Source organism: Channa argus, chromosome 3 (assembly GCF_033026475.1).
Source record: "Channa argus isolate prfri chromosome 3, Channa argus male v1.0, whole genome shotgun sequence".
In the NCBI taxonomy this organism is placed as follows: Eukaryota; Metazoa; Chordata; class Actinopteri; order Anabantiformes; family Channidae; genus Channa; species Channa argus.
In genome coordinates, this window is record NC_090199.1 from 23,971,110 (window position 1) to 23,988,588 (window position 17,479).

The window sequence follows — 17,479 nt, forward strand, 5'->3', positions numbered from 1 at the left end:
AAACAGTGATGAGTGATGAACACAGAATGCAACATGTTGTACATAAGGCCACTGGGATAAAAGACAATAAATTATACACTATTGTAGCAAAAAACACATTTTTTCAGAATGGTGTGGAAATACATATTAATAAATTATGTTAAAACTATTATTTACAGAAACAAATAACTGTCGGTACAAATGCAAGAAAACATTTAAAGCTGTCAAATTATTGGCTTGTATTCAATTACAAATGACATAAAACATTCTCATGCATATTATTCTAATCCTACATTGAAGGATTTCATACTTTTTGCAGAAATTTTACACGTTATTATGCGCTTGTTTTTCACGATCGCCAGTCACAACATGCTGATATTTTAGGCATTATTTGTGAATTATCATTAGATACATGTACAAAGACAATTTCTCATTTAGCTATTAAACATTTAGTGTTAGTCCCCACTGCCCATTCTTGACATCTCTAGAGATTCTTCAGAAAGAGAAAAGTAAAAAAAAAAAAAAAATCTCTTTGGTGAGATGAATATTGCATTTTACTAGTTACATTGATCTTGTTTAGACTGGTAGAAACTAAGTAATTGTTCATTGTTCATTGTTCATGTAACTTACAAGAGTCTAAAAGCCGGATAGAAGTACGAATATAGTTTCATCACAATCTAATTTAGTCAAACCCATGAATTTCCTAACCATGTCATTTTGACCCCGAAACGATGCTCCGCGCTCCTAACGAACTGACACATGACACGTGCTGCACAGTTTGCCAAAGTGTGCCCTCAGTTTGTTTACTTACTTTACAGTTTACTAAGCTGTTGCAAGTTGTCACACAATTTTATTTCTTCCACACGACTTCTCGGGACACATAAACCAAATTAAAGTGCATCCGCCATCACTATGTGAAGTCTTTTCGTTACATGACCGGTGCAAGACGGAGCTCTTCAACACACGGCTTATGTTACTGTTGTCTGCGCTGAGTGTGAGGTTGAAGAGCAACATTGCCGCTGATCCTCTGTCAAAAGGGTAAATCTAGCCTTAGGGAGGGACGCAACAGAGAGAGAAAGGGAAGAAGGGAGAAAGTGTGTGTGTGTGAGAGAGCTGAAGTTAAAAGGTCAGCGCCGCCGACTTCACTGAGGGAAATAAAAGGCTCAAATGTCTTGCCATTTCAACGAAAAGGGTAAAGACGCCCGCCAGCTCGCATTTAAATGTTTGAGATCATCCAATAGTGATACGTTTATCTTAATCTGCACGATGAGTACTGCATTCATGGAAACATAGTGCACTTAATAAACTTTGTGTATGTTACTGTAAACTCACCGTGAGCGCACTGATGAAGCTGGAACAGCAGCAGAACAAAGAGTTCAAATTAAGTAACTTCCACAGTACGTCCGCATCCTCATAACTAAACAAACGTTTTAAACAAATGTTAAATAATATTATTTGCTGCAGTGTGTGTATTTGGGGGCGGGGGGGGGGGGGGGGTAGAAATCCAAACCCATGTTGCTCAAAGTAAAATGGAAAAGCCGTGTGTTTAATTTTAATGTAGAGAAAACAAAAACAAGATGAGGAAGCTGCCGTTTTGTGCACTAACTGGCCACTAATTAATCCACTTGGCTGAAAGAGCTGTTTATCAAAACTACTGTACTGACTAATGGGTCTGATGTAAATCTTCTGAGAAAAGAGACCCAATGAAATTACGCATTGCTCAGCTACAGATAAACACACCCATGGAGTATTTGTGCAAACCTTTGACAGCGGTGGGGTTTTCTTGAGCAGGCCTCTGGTGCGACGTTGGTGCGTTAGGTTCGCATGTGCCTTACAAAATCATCTCTTTAAAAGTCCGAAACATAACGCCACTGCTATGGACCACTGCTTCATTATTTCTGTGATAGTAAACACAGAACAAACGCTTTCTTTGAGGGTTTACAGGCTCAACACCCACACACACACACACACTCACAACACGCAAACCCTTGAAATGGTCTCTTCCTGGGAGCTAATAATTGACTTTAAAAACTTCCTATATGAGAGAAGTGGGGGCGGTTCTACCCGGTAAATGGCTGCTTCCCGGTCAGGTCTTTAATTTGACTTGCACTCAAATTGACCCAAATAAAGTGTGCTGAAATTCACCAACAGAGCTTTTCTGCTGGCTGCTTGGCCTCGAGGGGACGGGCCTGCATGCGAACACACACTCACAGCAGCGGCTGACGCAGAGACAGACAGTTATTCTCATTTCCTTGGAAAACCCCATTTGCCATTGTGCTCATCCAATCGCTGGTTGCCTTTGGCTCGTTAACTCCTTTCACTGTACTACTGCTTCCGTCTCCCTGTCTCCCCGCTGGCACCGAGGAGATCCCCGTCCCGCATCTGCCATGTCTCCTTATCCGATCACTGCGCAAAAGCAGCTACGCGTGAAATGACTACTTTCGGTGGCTTTAACGCACCACCATAACAGGATCCTATCGGTTTTTGCGTAAAAGCGCCAAGAAAGAGAGAAAGCATGCAGGAGAAGCTGACAGACGACAAGGGTCCCACTTCATCGAGGGCGTCGTCCTTTTTCATTGAGAACCTACTGGGCAAGGGGCGCAATGGACAGCAATCTATTTGCTGCAGCAGTCAGGAGGGAGCCGGTGTGGAGACTGTGTCCACCTGCAGAGACCTGAATGCTCACCGCTCCGAGAAGAGCGCTCCAGCACCCGAGGAAACCAGCTCAACGGTTCAGCCCACACACACAGAGTCGGCGTTGCAGTGGTACCGCGCAGGAGCTGCCTCGAACTTTGGAGTTTTAAAAAGACCGAGCTGTAAGTAGCTTTAGCTTTTATTCGTCCTGAAAACATATCATGCAATGAATTAGGTTGTGTGCATCACAAAACAGAACGCGAACGCACGGACAGTGTAGTGCATCTTTTCGGGGTGGGCTTCTATCACATTCATGCAGCTTTATTTATCAACATAAATCACTGTTTGGTGTCGTTTTTCACCAAAACGCCGTTTTATTTAGCGCTGCAAATGTATTACCGTGGCTTAATTTCAAGCAAGTAGAAATAAGGTACGTCCTGTGTTGCTACTGGCTTCGTTGAATAGAACCACCAAACTCCGAGTGAACCAATTGTGGATCCCAGAAATGTACGATTCCTTTTCTCTGTCTGCCAACTCTGCTCCTACCTACATCTTTAAAACCATTTAAGTGACTTTTAACACGGGCTAATATTGGCTGAGATATTGCGTCGTTCTGTAAAACACACAAGATGCTGTTAAACTCATCCTCCACTGTAAAAACATATATATCTATAAAATATATATATATTTAATTTCTATATAATAATTGCTGCTTGTCAACATAAGAGCGGTAACCTGGAGATCTGATCACATGGATTACACACTAGGATTACGTAATTACAAAAACACCCAGCATATAAACCCAAAACACAGGCGCGGCAGCATCACACGTCCACATACTTTTTTTGCCATGTGCGTCTTGTGCCAGTCACGTGCGCCTTCATATGAAAACAAAGTAACTTCCCTTTGATGTGCAGACTCAGATCCTTAAATTTTAAAACTCAAATCTTTGAATTCACGTGTAATGGAAGCCCTTTGGTCAGTGGTAATGAGCTGCAAAGCTCTTCTTGGAGTCTAATCTGTATCATAATCGGCCATGACACGACTTCCTCAGAAGGATCAGGTTCTACAAAACGTCTTATATTTGGCCATGTGCAAAGTTTTAGCAAAACGTATTTACATTAGATTTAAATTTAAGTTAATTTAATATTCTTGATGTGTCTAAAGTGAAATGCAAACTTTTGATCTTCAAGCTTGTTCCAAGTTTAAAATGACTTTTTTTCGGGCAGACATATGTTTTTATGTGTTTATAGGACAACAATATATCCCAAAGCTGGATGTGAGAATAGACTCTTTGGCACATGGCGTTTTATGTAATTAGTAATTTTCAATTTATTAGTATTTTTCTCCCTTCAGGTCCAAGAGACAATACAATTACAGAGAGCCACTGCTTGTCCACATCTCCCAGCGACAGAGGCTCACCCGCCGTGTCTGAGCCGATAACGGAGTGCAGCGACGAGAACGAAAGGAAAACAGGCGACAGCAACCTGACAGATGACAACGAGGACGCTGCTGCACAGAATGACGCACGATCGGTGCAAGACGCGTTGTCTGACCCGAGCTCCCACCGGAAGAAGAAGACCCGGACCGTGTTCAGTCGTAGTCAGGTGTATCAGCTTGAGTCCACTTTTGACGTGAAACGGTATCTGAGCAGCTCGGAGAGAGCGGGGCTGGCGGCTTCTCTCCACCTGACAGAGACCCAGGTCAAAATCTGGTTTCAGAACCGGAGGAATAAGTGGAAGAGACAGCTGGCAGCGGATCTAGAGGCTGCTCACATCCCAAACTCGAGTCAGCGGATTGTCAGGGTCCCCATTTTGTATCACGAGGGACCCACTTTGTCACTGGGGTTCAACGTGAACGGACATCCGGTATCTTCACCCGTCGCAGGCTTCTCCAGCTCCATCACTTATCCCCTGTCGTCGTTCGCTCACTCTATGAGCATGTTAAGGTCACAGATGACCGGCTTGGTGTGAAGACTGTCCAAGAATGAAACTGTTTAATAACCTGTAATCACAGGAAGCGTACTATAACCCATAATACCACAATTAATTGTTGGATGCATCCAAAGATACGAGCCGCAGAGACTGTGATTTTAAACTAACCAATGAATCATGTTTATATTTCTGTTGATAAGCTTCTACAAGAGTAGTTGAACAATACGGACTGAAATAACGGGGACGGCAGAAATAGACGCAGAAAGCATTCATGTACTGTATGTTTGAATACACATATTTTTGAAAACTTAACTTTATATTTGAAGCCACAGGTTTTCCAACGTTGTCACTTTTTCACATAATGGATAAATAAAAAATAAGCACAAAACACCGTTTTTCTGTTGTGTACAACCACGCATGTGTGTGTTCATTTTTGTTATTCACAAACGTGTCGAGTCTCGCGCACAAACACACACCCGTTTTATGACAGAAACTTATTGACCATTTCGGGAAATTACTCCTATCTGCTGCAGGTAAGACGTAACCCCTCTATCCTGCTTTGATGTCCAAATCTACAGAGTATTTATACAGTTTGTAAAGTTATCTGTGACCGGAAATAAATATTCGGATGAGTTTTTAGTTATGTAACCTATTCAAGCTATGCAGACATGCACTGGCCAGACAAGTCCCACTCACATCCTGTTGCACTCAATCCAATGTTAGAAAAAACTAAGAAGTCTTAAAAGAAAAAGACAAAACAAATTAGAAAACACATGTGACTATGAATTTTAGCTGTTCTCCTATTTCATGCACAGCAACCCTACAACCTGAACTTTTCAATACCGAATATTAACAAAGTCAATACGCAAAAACAAACAAAGGAAAAAAAACTTCATGGACTAAAACTTTAATTAACAAGATCCCAATATTAACACTGACCTAAAGAGTGTTCATATTTGACACCATCTTTGGTAAGACTAAATGAATAAGGCAAAATTCTACGCTTTTACCTATATTTCAAATGCAATAAACATCGCACTGTGATTGCAGTATAATAAATAAGAAGACGCAAATACTGTTGGGATTTTTTTCTCCTCTACACCTGTAAAACTTTTTTTAAAGCCGACTCTGCAAAAGGGTAAAAGATATCAACCACCCTCAGCGTGGGCTCACAGCTCGCACACACTTGTCTATGGTGTGAAAAAAAAAACTACGTTTAATTTCACTTCTCCTCTGGGACCCCTGCAGGGCTGCAAACGCTGGGTCTCCTTACAGCAATTGTATGACGTGAATTTGAATGCTGGGGTGTGAGATGAGCGGAGGAGGGGGTTGGCACAACAACCCTCTCCTGCCCTCCTGTCTCCTCCCATCCCGTCGCTGTTATTGGCCAAAACCCCACGCTCCGCTGGACCAATCAGCAAGGACAAAGAGCGCTCCATCCGGTGTGTGCCGTCACGGAGCAGGCAGAGCATCACCATCCCAGCAGTGTCTGCTCAGTGGCTGCTGCTATGGTGCGTGCAGCATCGAGACGTTAGTGGTGAGATTGACGTCCCAGTTTAGAGTCAACGGCGAGCAGAGTCGCGGAAGTAAACAAGAGAGGACTTGCGCCTTGGAGAATATGAACAAAGTGGACGCACCATGTCGACCCGCCGCCTCTTTGAAATTTACTATTGACAACATCCTCAATCTGAAGACAAGCCGGAGGAACCGTGACAGCTGTCATGCCGCCGGTCTGCACAATGACTCGGCCGCGGAGATGTGTGAAAACGGTTTCCAGAGTCTCCGCGAGGAGCCCGGAGCCCAGCAAAGGCAAGGCCTGGGCAGTAGGCTTAACGAAAGTGGTAAGAAGATTTTCGTCAATTTCTAATAAATACCTTGTGTCAGCCTTGCTCACAATTACGCACGACTCGGAGCAGATGATTTAGCTGTTTCAGGTCTGTGCAGCAGCACAGGTTGAAACATAACCACAGCGGGTTAATCGAAATGTGGTTTTGTTACAGAGCTGATCACGGACTGCAGAGCAAAGGAACCGGTCATCCTCAGCCGCAAAGGCCCGATGAAGGAGACGGAGATGCGCTTCGAGAGCGGGGACAGCAGCTGCGACGACAGTGGCTCGATCACCGCGGCCACGGAGCCCCACAAAGGAGGCAGTCCAGCCAAGAAGAGCAAAATGATAACGAAAAAGAAAACTCGCACCATTTTCTCCAAGAGACAGATTTTCCAGTTGGAGTCTACCTTCGACATGAAACGTTATCTAAGCAGCGCAGAGCGCGCCTGCCTCGCCAGTTCCCTCCAGCTCACGGAGACCCAGGTAAAAATTTGGTTTCAGAACCGCAGGAATAAACTGAAACGGCAAATTTCATCAGAAATCGACGGACCCGTTAGCGAATTCCCCGAGACTGGAAAACCAGTGGTGGTGGTGGGGCAGCTCCCGGCCTTGTACAAAGAGAGCAACTTGGTGGGAAGATGCGTGCTGCCCATGCCTCTGCCCGTCGTGTACCCGGGGAGTAGCACGCCTTACCTCTGTTTCTCAAACGCCAGCAAGTACTTCAGCTTGTATGAGGGGGACGTATGAGTTTTTTTTATTAATTCTTCACGTGAATAAGACACTTTACGGTGGTCTGTTGCCAAGTTTCAAGCATTATAAGGAGTTGGGCCGGACCAGCGGCCTTAACTGTACAATTACAGAGAACAATAAACACATTTGATGTTATTTATTTTTCAAAGCAATGGGTTTTCTATAGGCCTGATACAAAACGTGCTAGTTCTACATATCAGTTTTTTAGAAAAATGGATAATCATAGCCCGAGGGATGCCTAGACAGTGCAGTCCACACATTTAATTTGTTGTTTACATGCCATTTGAATATTATTATTATTATTATTATTATTATTATTATTGACGACAGCATTTCCAGCAGCATAAACCACCAAAGAAGGTACTCTAGACTCGCTTGCATGCATTTCCTGTATCATAATGAGTTTTAAATTACTGAAATTATCTATGTATTTAAATGAATGTAATTAACATTTTATTATTTTACGCATGTCTTTTTTATATACTATTCTTATTTTATCCCACATTCTCCTAAAGGCTCATTACACCATTTACTAAATCTGCAATTAAAACATCTTTATTCAAAAAACTAATATTTTATAGAATGGATTCAGTATTTTCAATTGAACTTTGTGTTTCAGGCATCAGTGGTTTATTATTACATGAAACTGAAGGTCATTGGGGATATGATGACTGTTCAGTCAATCTTATTACCCAAAAATTGTTTTGTTGATACTTTTGGCTACAATTGTTTATAGTTAAAACAGTATTAAAAACATACTGATTAAACATTTTGAGTAGAAATAATTAACCGATATATTAGTTCCTAATTGTTCCTGGAAGGCCCCACACACTTTGTGCCACAGACTGTGGCTTCAATATATTGTGTTTTCAAATAGGAGCAAAGCAGCTTGTATACATGTAAAAAAAATAAAATTTTTACATTGCCTGTAGAATACTATAAAACTTAATTATTATGATTATAAGAAGAACATACCATTTTAGTTTTTGTTAGGCCTTTTATAGGCCTTTTGTATAAATGTATTGGTCACCCATTTGTAAGTCAATGTGACCTAGACAAGAAGGGGTAACAAATTTTGAAGTTGATTCTCAGCCTATTCCAAACATCTGAAAAAATGCATTTGCATAGACACTTTTCATTTATGTGTAATATTATAAGAACAATATAAAGGTTTTATCTCTCTTTAAAGAAATCAAAACACTTGGGAAATATAATGACCCATCCAGGAAGTTGTGCACAGGTTAAGACAAGAGCTGAGCCTCATCCCTTTTTGTGTGAGACAGCTTCTACATTCTCAATCTCACTTCCTGAACAGTGGCCACTCTGCTGATGTTCCACTACCAAAGACTAAAACACAAGCAGCCACAGCCTCATTTAAAGTGTAAACAATGGAAAACCGTTTCACTACTCCTGTGAAGCCACGCCAGGGCTCATTCCTCTTAGCTTAAAGTCACACATTACAAAAAGATTTGCATTTTGAAAATTGACCGTAATCTCCAGAGGGAGTCAACCCAGCTTATTAGTGCACAGAAAGGGAAATAGGGTTTTTATGCTTTTTGAATCTGCTGTTTCTTTGGTAAAACGTCTGTGTTTTCAGATCATTTTCTTTCATTATTTCTGTAACGAATTATGTTAGGGTGGGGGAGAGCAGGAATGATAGCTAGAAAATAGCCATGACAGCTAAATATGATCAGGAGTATCCAATCAAATTAAATTGTAACAATACTGATAATCAAAGAAACAAAGAAAGCAAGGAAAGTCAATTTCTAAATACAAATATTCCTTTATATAATTGCAGATATAACCTGTTCATTCAGGATCTAAAATGTTCCTTATGACTACGGAAGTAACATACTGTAAGTTATTCCTATTTAGTTTCTCTTGAAAAAGTGCAAATATTTTATATAAATACTCCATCATAAACAGTACAGTATCTTGTTTGTTCTTAAACTGACTGCCTTAGAGTTCTTGTGTCTATTTAAGAGAATCACAATTTCATTTTATTTTTTTGGTCCTCCAGCTTATCCCGTGAGTTCAGGGTCGCCACAGCGCATCATTGTCCCCATGTTGATTAGGGGTTCAGAGACACTTTGACATATAGCTGGGACTGGGGATTCGACCACTGACCCTGTGGTTCGTGAATGACTGCCTTTACCAACTACAGCCGCCCCCATTTAAGAGAATCACAATACTGGCCTTTAAAGTTTTTTAAATTATTGTGATTCTAAAGTTGATGCATGGTACCCCATGATTCACAGGACCAAAAAAAAAAAAAAAGATTTTATATTTTATTGTTGCTGCAAGGAATAATGTCATACTCCTTGTGTCACAAACTAATCTTTGACGTGGGCAACAGGATTGGTGAGAAGCACACATCTAGTCTGGGTCCAATTTCTGCTTTGAACCATGTTATTTGAGTGCTGCACTTTTCTCTACTGTGCACTCTGCCACTACACTCACCGATTTTATGTTTTTTAAAAATACAGGCCTAATACAAAATCCAAACTTTTAGGCCATAGGTACAGATTTTTTTTAATGCAAACAAGATTTTACATCAAAAAAACGTATCTGTTTATCAACAGTCCAGTGCACCAAATAAAGAAATCTCTGAAGCATTCTTGTACATCAGTGTGTGTGTGATTCAGAGACACTGACTCTGTGTGTGTGTAAATAAATTAGGCCTGTTATGTCCAGCAGGCTGTCTTGTGTTTCACAAGTGCTATAGTCGCACCACTGCTCAGTACCCACAATCCCTAGCGGCCAACCGTTTAGACATGACGATAGACAGTAAAAATGCAAGGTGTGAAAATAATAATAAAATTTAGGTTTTATTTAATGAAAATATTTAATGAAAATCATATTTTAAAAGGCATTTGGACCTCAAAGAATAAAGTATTTATGTAATATAAAGCTTTTGTTACAACCACATTCTAAGCACGTCATAATACATAATACGTCAGAATACATCAATTCATGTTAATGCTTGTCAGAAGAAGTGCTAATTGCTCCTTCCACCGTGCTTCTTTTATTTTGTCACTCCGTCCTCCTCACCCATTCTTACACCACTTGCCTCCCGCCTCTTGCCTTGTCATAGTTCATCACAGTAATCTGTGCACTGAAGCCTGACCGTGTGTGATTATGACTGAATGAGAGGGACAGAGGAGGAGAGTGTCTAACAAGGAGAGAGAGAAAAGAGGGAGAAGGGATCGCTGAGAACAAGTTGATGAGTGTGTGTTTGTATTGGAAAAACCACAATCACGTTTGTATTTCTGCATGGGTCTGCGCCTCTCTATAGCAGAGGTTGGGAGCAACAAAGAGCTGTTCCTGTTGGGTGGAGAGTGACTGAGTGTGTGTGTGTGTGTGTGTGTACATTACGCCTGTGTAAAACTCTCTGGCAGCTCCTTTATGCATGACTAGATGGGGGCCCCTCTCTCAGAGTGGCAGTTACTTTAACCTCTGTTGACCTCTCCCAGTCACCTGACAAAGGTCATCGCCCAAGACGATGGAAGAAACATCCCCAACCTGGTTTCTGTGACACTAAAGCACAAAAAATGAATATCATCAAAAGATATGGAGGGGAGGGTAAAGATGCTCTATTTGTGACTATGGACTAATGATGTGTCTGTATGCTGAAGTATTTTGTGAAAAACATTAAACCAACAACAGCTCTGGTTATTTTACTAAAACAAGGCATTTTTGGAAATCAGAAATGTGTAAGCAGTATTTGCATGTGCAGTAGGTGTCTCTGTTAAAAAAAAAAAACATTGTATGGATTTCCCTTGGGGCTGTCCTGATGCTCCGAGACCCAAACTACATGACACAGCACATTGTAAAGTAAACAACATGGCTTTTAGTTAGAGGGGGAAACCTGAGACAGGAGGTCTGTGTATGTGTCACACTTAAAGACTGTTTGATGGCCTATTGATCTGCTAATTTAGTCAACCCCCCTTTTTCATAATGCAAATTGCTTGAGGAAATTGAAAGAAATCAGATAAAAGCAAGTGACGTAGAGATAAAGATAAGAGATAGGAGACTGACGGGATGAGAGACCATGAGACCACATTGGACCAAGGCCAAAAGTTAATTGCAAACCAAGCTAAGTAGGAGAGCACACATTAAAACATTAAATGAATGGCATTTAGGCTCTACGGTGTGAACTAAACCATAGTTGTGTGTATGTGTGGAAAAAAAAAAATCTTGTAAGACAAATTGTGAGAGTAAATGTTCTGCTTATAGACAATAGCAAAGTTCGGTAGTATTTAAATGGATTAAGGTTTTGAGCACACTTCAACATCTCCCATACATCATCACGCTACTTCCTCGATGTCAAGCCCACACGCAGTGAGGGTAAATATGAGATTTACCCAATATTGTTTTTGATATGTAGCATTAAAGAAACAATATAAATTTATAAGAGACTCAGAACGTCTGGGGGTGGAGGGCTGTCTGTGACCCGCACAGTTCTGTGGAGAAAAATGTTGATTTTTGTCTTTTGGAGGTGAATGTTCTCATTCATCCAGATGTGGTTATCTGGAGGTTGAGTCGAGTCATACGTATTCCTTCTTGTAGATTGGAAACACTACTCATCCAAGAAGCTTTTTCATATAACTAGCCAGCCTATGAAGTGTGTAGAGCCAAGCTAAGAACTACCAAAAATGAAAAAAGCTACAGATGACATTGGGAAGTCAAATCACAATTGCACACTTAGTGAGACAAGGTTAGACATGTCAAACATCCACCACAGTCCTTTTCTGATATGGAGGACAATGACTGGAAAAAGATGCCAGTGAGGCAGTTGCAGGCAAGATGTACAGATTACACTCCATAGCAGCTGCTATACAACCAGGAAGCAGTTTATTCGAGGTCAGCTGCAGCTTCTCTAATTTAGACAGCGCTGATCTTGCATTTACTGGTTAAAAAGATAAAGCTTAAAACACAGCTTCCTTAATGAACATTAATTCAGTGAGCAGTGTTGGTTAGAGTGTCCCTGTAGGGGGTGTATGTTAGTACTGAAGTACTGAGGGTATTCTTTCACTCAAATTAATAGTTTGAGTTGATAAACTTAATATTTTTATCCCCAATAGTTGGATCAAGTCCTGAAAAGTACACTGTGTCAGAATGTCAGATTTCAGATACATTGAACATTTACTGTATCTAAATAGCAGTTATAAAACGGGAAATTAATAGTACATAAAGTCAAATAATTTTCCTTTTGTTAAAATTTACTAGATGCTGTAAAACAATGATGTAACCTTTCATATATTAACCACAAAATATAAGAAAAATAAGAAGAGAGAGATACAGTACAAAAAACAACCAGGAAGTCAGGAAATGGTGTCTTCTGTAAATATTAAAATCTGTAAGCCATGCTTCAATAATAACATTAATTTTGTTCCCAATTATTCCACAAGAGACAAGAACATCTGTAACCATGTTAACTGTATAGCTTACAAAGCTGTCAAGAGCTGTTGCCTCAACATGCCTTCATATTAATAGTATTCGAATATGTACTGTATAAATTCAAAATAAAAGAAGAAATGAGACTAAAGATCCTCTGATGAAAACAATTCTGAATCTAAGGCTAAAAATACAGACATATACATTTTTGTCCATATTGCCTAGCTCTAGGGTGTACATTTTTTCCGTGGGGATTATGAACACTTGTATGAAATTTCATAGTAAAATCCTGACCGCCCTAATGCATAGCTGAGATTTTAGTTTGAAGAAAAGTGGCAAAGTCAGCAAAAAACATTTTTAAAGTCACTCCACCAGCATGCAGTGACAGCATAAGGTGTTCTCCTATGTTTGAGACACAGAATCAAACAACAATAGATCTGGCAAGTAAACTGTGCCTTGAAAACCCCACGAATACAATTAACTAAACTCATTACCATATAGCTTTTTAAAAACTGTTTACTATTAACTCCAGTAAAAAGGTTACTGGCTGAAGAAAATTCAAAGACAAAAGTAAAACAACTCCACACTTCATAAACTCAAATTTCGACGTTCTGTCTTCAGCTATATGAAGTAATTATTGGCTTAGAATAAATAGTTTTTTATATTTTGCTTCAGGCCAAATTGCATAAAGCGCCTGACAAACATTACACAAAGTTGCATCAACTGTATGCAAAATAACTTATACGCACTAAGTTATTCATTATCTAACAACACACACACAAAGCACACCCAAACTGAGCACAGTATCAATTAAAGAGCGTCTTCTCTCACGTCCTGTCCCCTCAGACACCCTTTTCAGGATAATGTGCCATTAATCTACCACTGAAAACACATTATTGGCAAATCAATAGGTGAGATGGAGGGATAAAGGGGAGGAAAGAGGAGAAGGAAGGACAAGACAAGACAGGAGGTAGAGGAGTGATGCTCTAAGTCTGGGGGGAGGTGTGGTGCAGGGTGTGTATGTCTGGGGGGGATCAACACTTATCCATAATACCAGAGAATGTGCAGACAAGAAATACTCTATGTGGTTTTATGCTGACAGTCAATATACGTCCATTAACAAAAGGTACTGTACAGTACAGTCCAAGTAACTTAATTTTGTTCTGCCACCGCCCTACTTTCTTTACAACATCAGAATGTTTTATTGTCCTCTGTAAACCTAAATAACTTTAATTCAAATTTTACTCGCGGTCACGACAGACAAATGTTTTATCTGTTTTGTCGCCAGATTGCACTGAAAGTTGTGTCATTACTGCATGTTTTCTGGTTGTTGTTTACATGTCACCAAGCATGACCAACATCACAAAAATGACACACAGAGAAATAGATCTTGTGATGTTGTTGGTGACAGTACTGTACCAACACAAGTACTTTATATTCTACTTGTTCCAAAATAAATGTCAATTACATTTCTGCTGCCACAATTATTAGATTTGCCAATCCTGCCCTTACACGCTATTGGACAAATTGTGTGACATTGAACACGCCTGTGTGCACATACATACAAAAATCTACATACACCACACACTAAGATGGCCTTTGCAACCTTTGTGGGCACTTCCTGATAGTCTTGTAACACAGGATGCGGTCATCCAGATCTAAGCTGAGCAGAACATGTACTGTGTGTGTACTAGAGCTGACCTGCATGCCTCTGTAGTGAAATGACACACAGCAATACCCTGGAGAACACAGAGACACTAGTTTACTGCTATTTACAGTTTCACTGGATGCTTCTGAATAAACAGTTGCAGTGAAACCAAGTCCCCAAAATGCCCAGTGTCCAAACACTGAACGAAGCATTGGTGATCTGATTAAAGACTACACAACTTAATGGTGATCAACAATTCACCAAGAAGATTTCTTCAGTAGTGTACAGCTACTGTCTACCATTGTTGCTAAATGATACTTGATGTAAACTGTAACACTGTATGGGCTCCAACACTTGCATCCCTAATACACTATGTCAAAACAAAGCACAGCAAAACAGTTGATCAGTACTTGCAAAAGTAGTGAATGAAATTAAAATGTTAATGAGAAGAAAGAGAAGTTTCTGTACAGTACTTGCTCCAGCTTCACTGTCAGAAAGACAGATTATAAGCACGTAAATGAAAAGGCTATTAAATTATATTTACAGGGCAAATACATACCAAGATAAATTCTATTTTCATTGCACATTTCTGTACAACAACATTCTCTTTGAATCTTTCATAGCAGCATATTCAATTCCTTTAAGGATAATTAATTAGATACAGAAAGTAGTTAAAGGAACAAGAATAGAATAAAGGAATAAAATAATGGAACTTGTATGTGTATCATTACAAGATGGATGGTATGGGTAACAGGATAACTTGGGAACTTAAAAATGATTTACACTGCAAGTGTTTTGTAAGAATTAAGTGGTACATATATGATACAATCTTACATTTGCAGGCAATACAGTGAAAAGCGTAGGTATTTCTTTTGCGCCTATTCTGTGCCTATTCTGTAACTATAAGCTACAGGATGGAGGAACATTTGTTTTTTTCAGAATGACCCTATAGGCTAACTGATGAAGTGTCCTGCATGTGAGCACTATGCTGGATTCAAACAAACTCCTTCCTGCAAGGTTGGATAGAGGTGTGACCATGTTTATTTGTACTTTAAGACTTCACTCCACTCACTCTCTTCATTTCCTACTCTCTTGGTCACTCGCTAAACTGAAGAGCAGAGGCCAACTTCTTTTTTACTGATAGCAACAGTCAAATCACATTATCTGCATGAACTTATCTGTAAGTGTATTTCTTATCAGTGGATTTGCAGCAGGCAGTTAAGTTAAAAAAGAATGGCTTAAAAGGAAGACCCCTTCTTTGCGCCAAATGAATACGAAGTCACGCGGAGTTTGGATTAACTGACAGCTTTCCGCATTAACAACTGAACAGAATTAATGCTGTTGGGTGATTTTCTGTACCTTGTAATTACAGAATAGGTTCCCTATAGTGTCAGTGTACACAGTACAATATACAGATACAGCATTAATACAAAAAATACACTTTATATACAGCTTTATTACATAGTAAGTTGCAGGCTGTAATCTAAAGTGTTACCAAAAGTAATCGTTTTATACAGTGTAATCATATGACTGTGTCAGTTTAGTTTTTTAATAAAATTTGTCACTCAGTAATTAGAAATTAAGCTTCATGAAGTCTGTATTTACAAAAATAATAAAAATAAAATTGAGATCATTCTGCTGCTTTAATTTTTTTTGATGTAATATATAAAAATAAAGTATGACTTCTTGTAAGTGCACTTACATATACACCAGATGAATAACATTAAATATTTTTCATTCTTTCATGCTTAGACCACTTGAAAACATCAAACCACACTTGCAGATTGTTATATGACCGACATGTTTTGGCATGTAGACTTCATCAGTGTCACTTGACATTTTAAGATACATTACACTGAAACTTTTGTTAAAAACAAAAGGTTGAAATATTATGTCAAATTACAATAAACCTGTATATTTATTCAAAATTGACATTTTACCACCGTAGTTTCTGAAGTTGTTGAGTTACAAAAATTGTGATCACAATTTTGAACAAAATAACTGTCATGTTTGACATAATCAAGCAGGCCTGTGTAAAAATAAGACAACAATTGGGCAACTTTCCAGACTTGCAAATTCTGTATAGTGAAATTAGATAAGACCTTAAATTCATAGATCTAAAACTTAAACTGAACTCCAGGATTGTATTTCATCTTCTCACATCACCTTTGTGTATGCATTTTATTGGAGTGCCATTTTCAGTCTGATCCCATGCAAAGACATTCAATTTTGTTATTATGAAGACTGAAATGAATATAAAAATCTTTTGATGAAAATGAGGTTTAGTTCTACATAATGCATATAGCTAAATAAAAAGTAATATATTTACAAGCTGGGAATTGGCACATCTAATGAACATGAAAAGTCATAGAATGAACAAGACATGTATATTGTAACCCTGGTATGATAACTGAATATAAATTATCTAATTAACCCTTATTATCTTAACGTTTTTTTAACATTCCAGCTATGTTTGTTATCACACTATTAATAATTCTGTGACTTTCCCCATAAAAAACATTCACAACAAATACAGCTTTTAGCCATGAAGCGAGTGGATGTCTCAAGGATTGTGCTCCCTTCTGGCCAATTCAGGGGAGGGTCTAAGTGCTCTGTAATAGCCAGCAATCAGCACAGATGGATAGAAACTAGTGTCCTGTCCTCAGAAAAAAATATAAATAAATAAGATGAATAAATAAAAGCCTGGTGTCCTCACAACCACATATTACATTGGGCATGTGTTTTATAATGAATATAGATTGAGGTGCTGAAAAATTTATGATCCATGGGTAGGATGAGGGGGGCTAATGGTGTGAAATTGCATCCCAAGTGGACGGAAATGAAAAAGGAAAATTCCTCTTGGTCCGGAAGCTTCCAAACAAGTTCCATTTGTGATGCCTCAACTGGGATTCTTTAAATATGCTTTCAGCAACATGCATTTAGGATGCCTTCGTTTTTGTTTTACTGTTGTCACAAAGATAATATTAGCTATAGTGTTATTGTAGAAGCCATAAACAATTTCATGTCATATTAAAAAGCATGTGCATTTACAGTATAAATCCTCATATTCGGGTCACCAATTATAAAATACTTTAACACTTGGGGTTGCCTTAAATGCCCTGTAAACCACCATTACTAATTTGCCTGTATGAAGCATGCACCTAACAGGCATAAATAGTTAAAGTCCTCCATTGGTCAGTGGAGAGGTGTCTAGGGATACAGGCTGACTAAGAACAGCCCAGGGGCCAGATGAAGAATAACTAAGTAGACTGCTGCAGAGAGAGAACATATTGTCCCTGACAAGAACAA

The 17,479-nt window shown here is 39.2% G+C and overlaps 2 protein-coding genes across 2 annotated transcripts; both read left to right on the forward strand.

The window, feature by feature from the left end:
* The first annotated feature begins 2,164 nt into the window (after window positions 1-2,164).
* On the forward strand, window positions 2,165-4,933 carry hmx1 (H6 family homeobox 1). The gene is made up of 2 exons (XM_067499776.1): window positions 2,165-2,795; window positions 3,970-4,933. Exons 1-2 carry the CDS (start codon window positions 2,495-2,497, stop codon window positions 4,584-4,586), a joined length of 918 nt encoding a protein of 305 aa, XP_067355877.1. The 5' UTR covers window positions 2,165-2,494; the 3' UTR covers window positions 4,587-4,933.
* A 911-nt stretch (window positions 4,934-5,844) lies between these two features.
* hmx4 (H6 family homeobox 4) lies at window positions 5,845-9,666 on the forward strand. Its single transcript, XM_067499730.1, has 2 exons — window positions 5,845-6,388; window positions 6,548-9,666. The coding sequence occupies exons 1-2, from the start codon at window positions 5,845-5,847 to the stop codon at window positions 7,120-7,122; spliced, it is 1,119 nt and encodes a 372-aa protein (XP_067355831.1). The 3' UTR covers window positions 7,123-9,666.
* Window positions 9,667-17,479: the final 7,813 nt, after the last annotated feature.

Bases quoted from the DNA above. Each gene is read 5' to 3' on its own strand.
- hmx1 (XM_067499776.1), top strand. From the start codon at position 2,495: ATGCAGGAGAAGCTGACAGACGACAAGGGTCCCACTTCATCGAGGGCG. The intron at 2,796-3,969 runs GTAAGTAGCTTT...TTCTCCCTTCAG, and splicing joins AGTTTTAAAAAGACCGAGCT to GTCCAAGAGACAATACAATT.
- hmx4 (XM_067499730.1), top strand. From the start codon at position 5,845: ATGCTGGGGTGTGAGATGAGCGGAGGAGGGGGTTGGCACAACAACCCT. The intron at 6,389-6,547 runs GTAAGAAGATTT...GTTTTGTTACAG, and splicing joins CAGTAGGCTTAACGAAAGTG to AGCTGATCACGGACTGCAGA.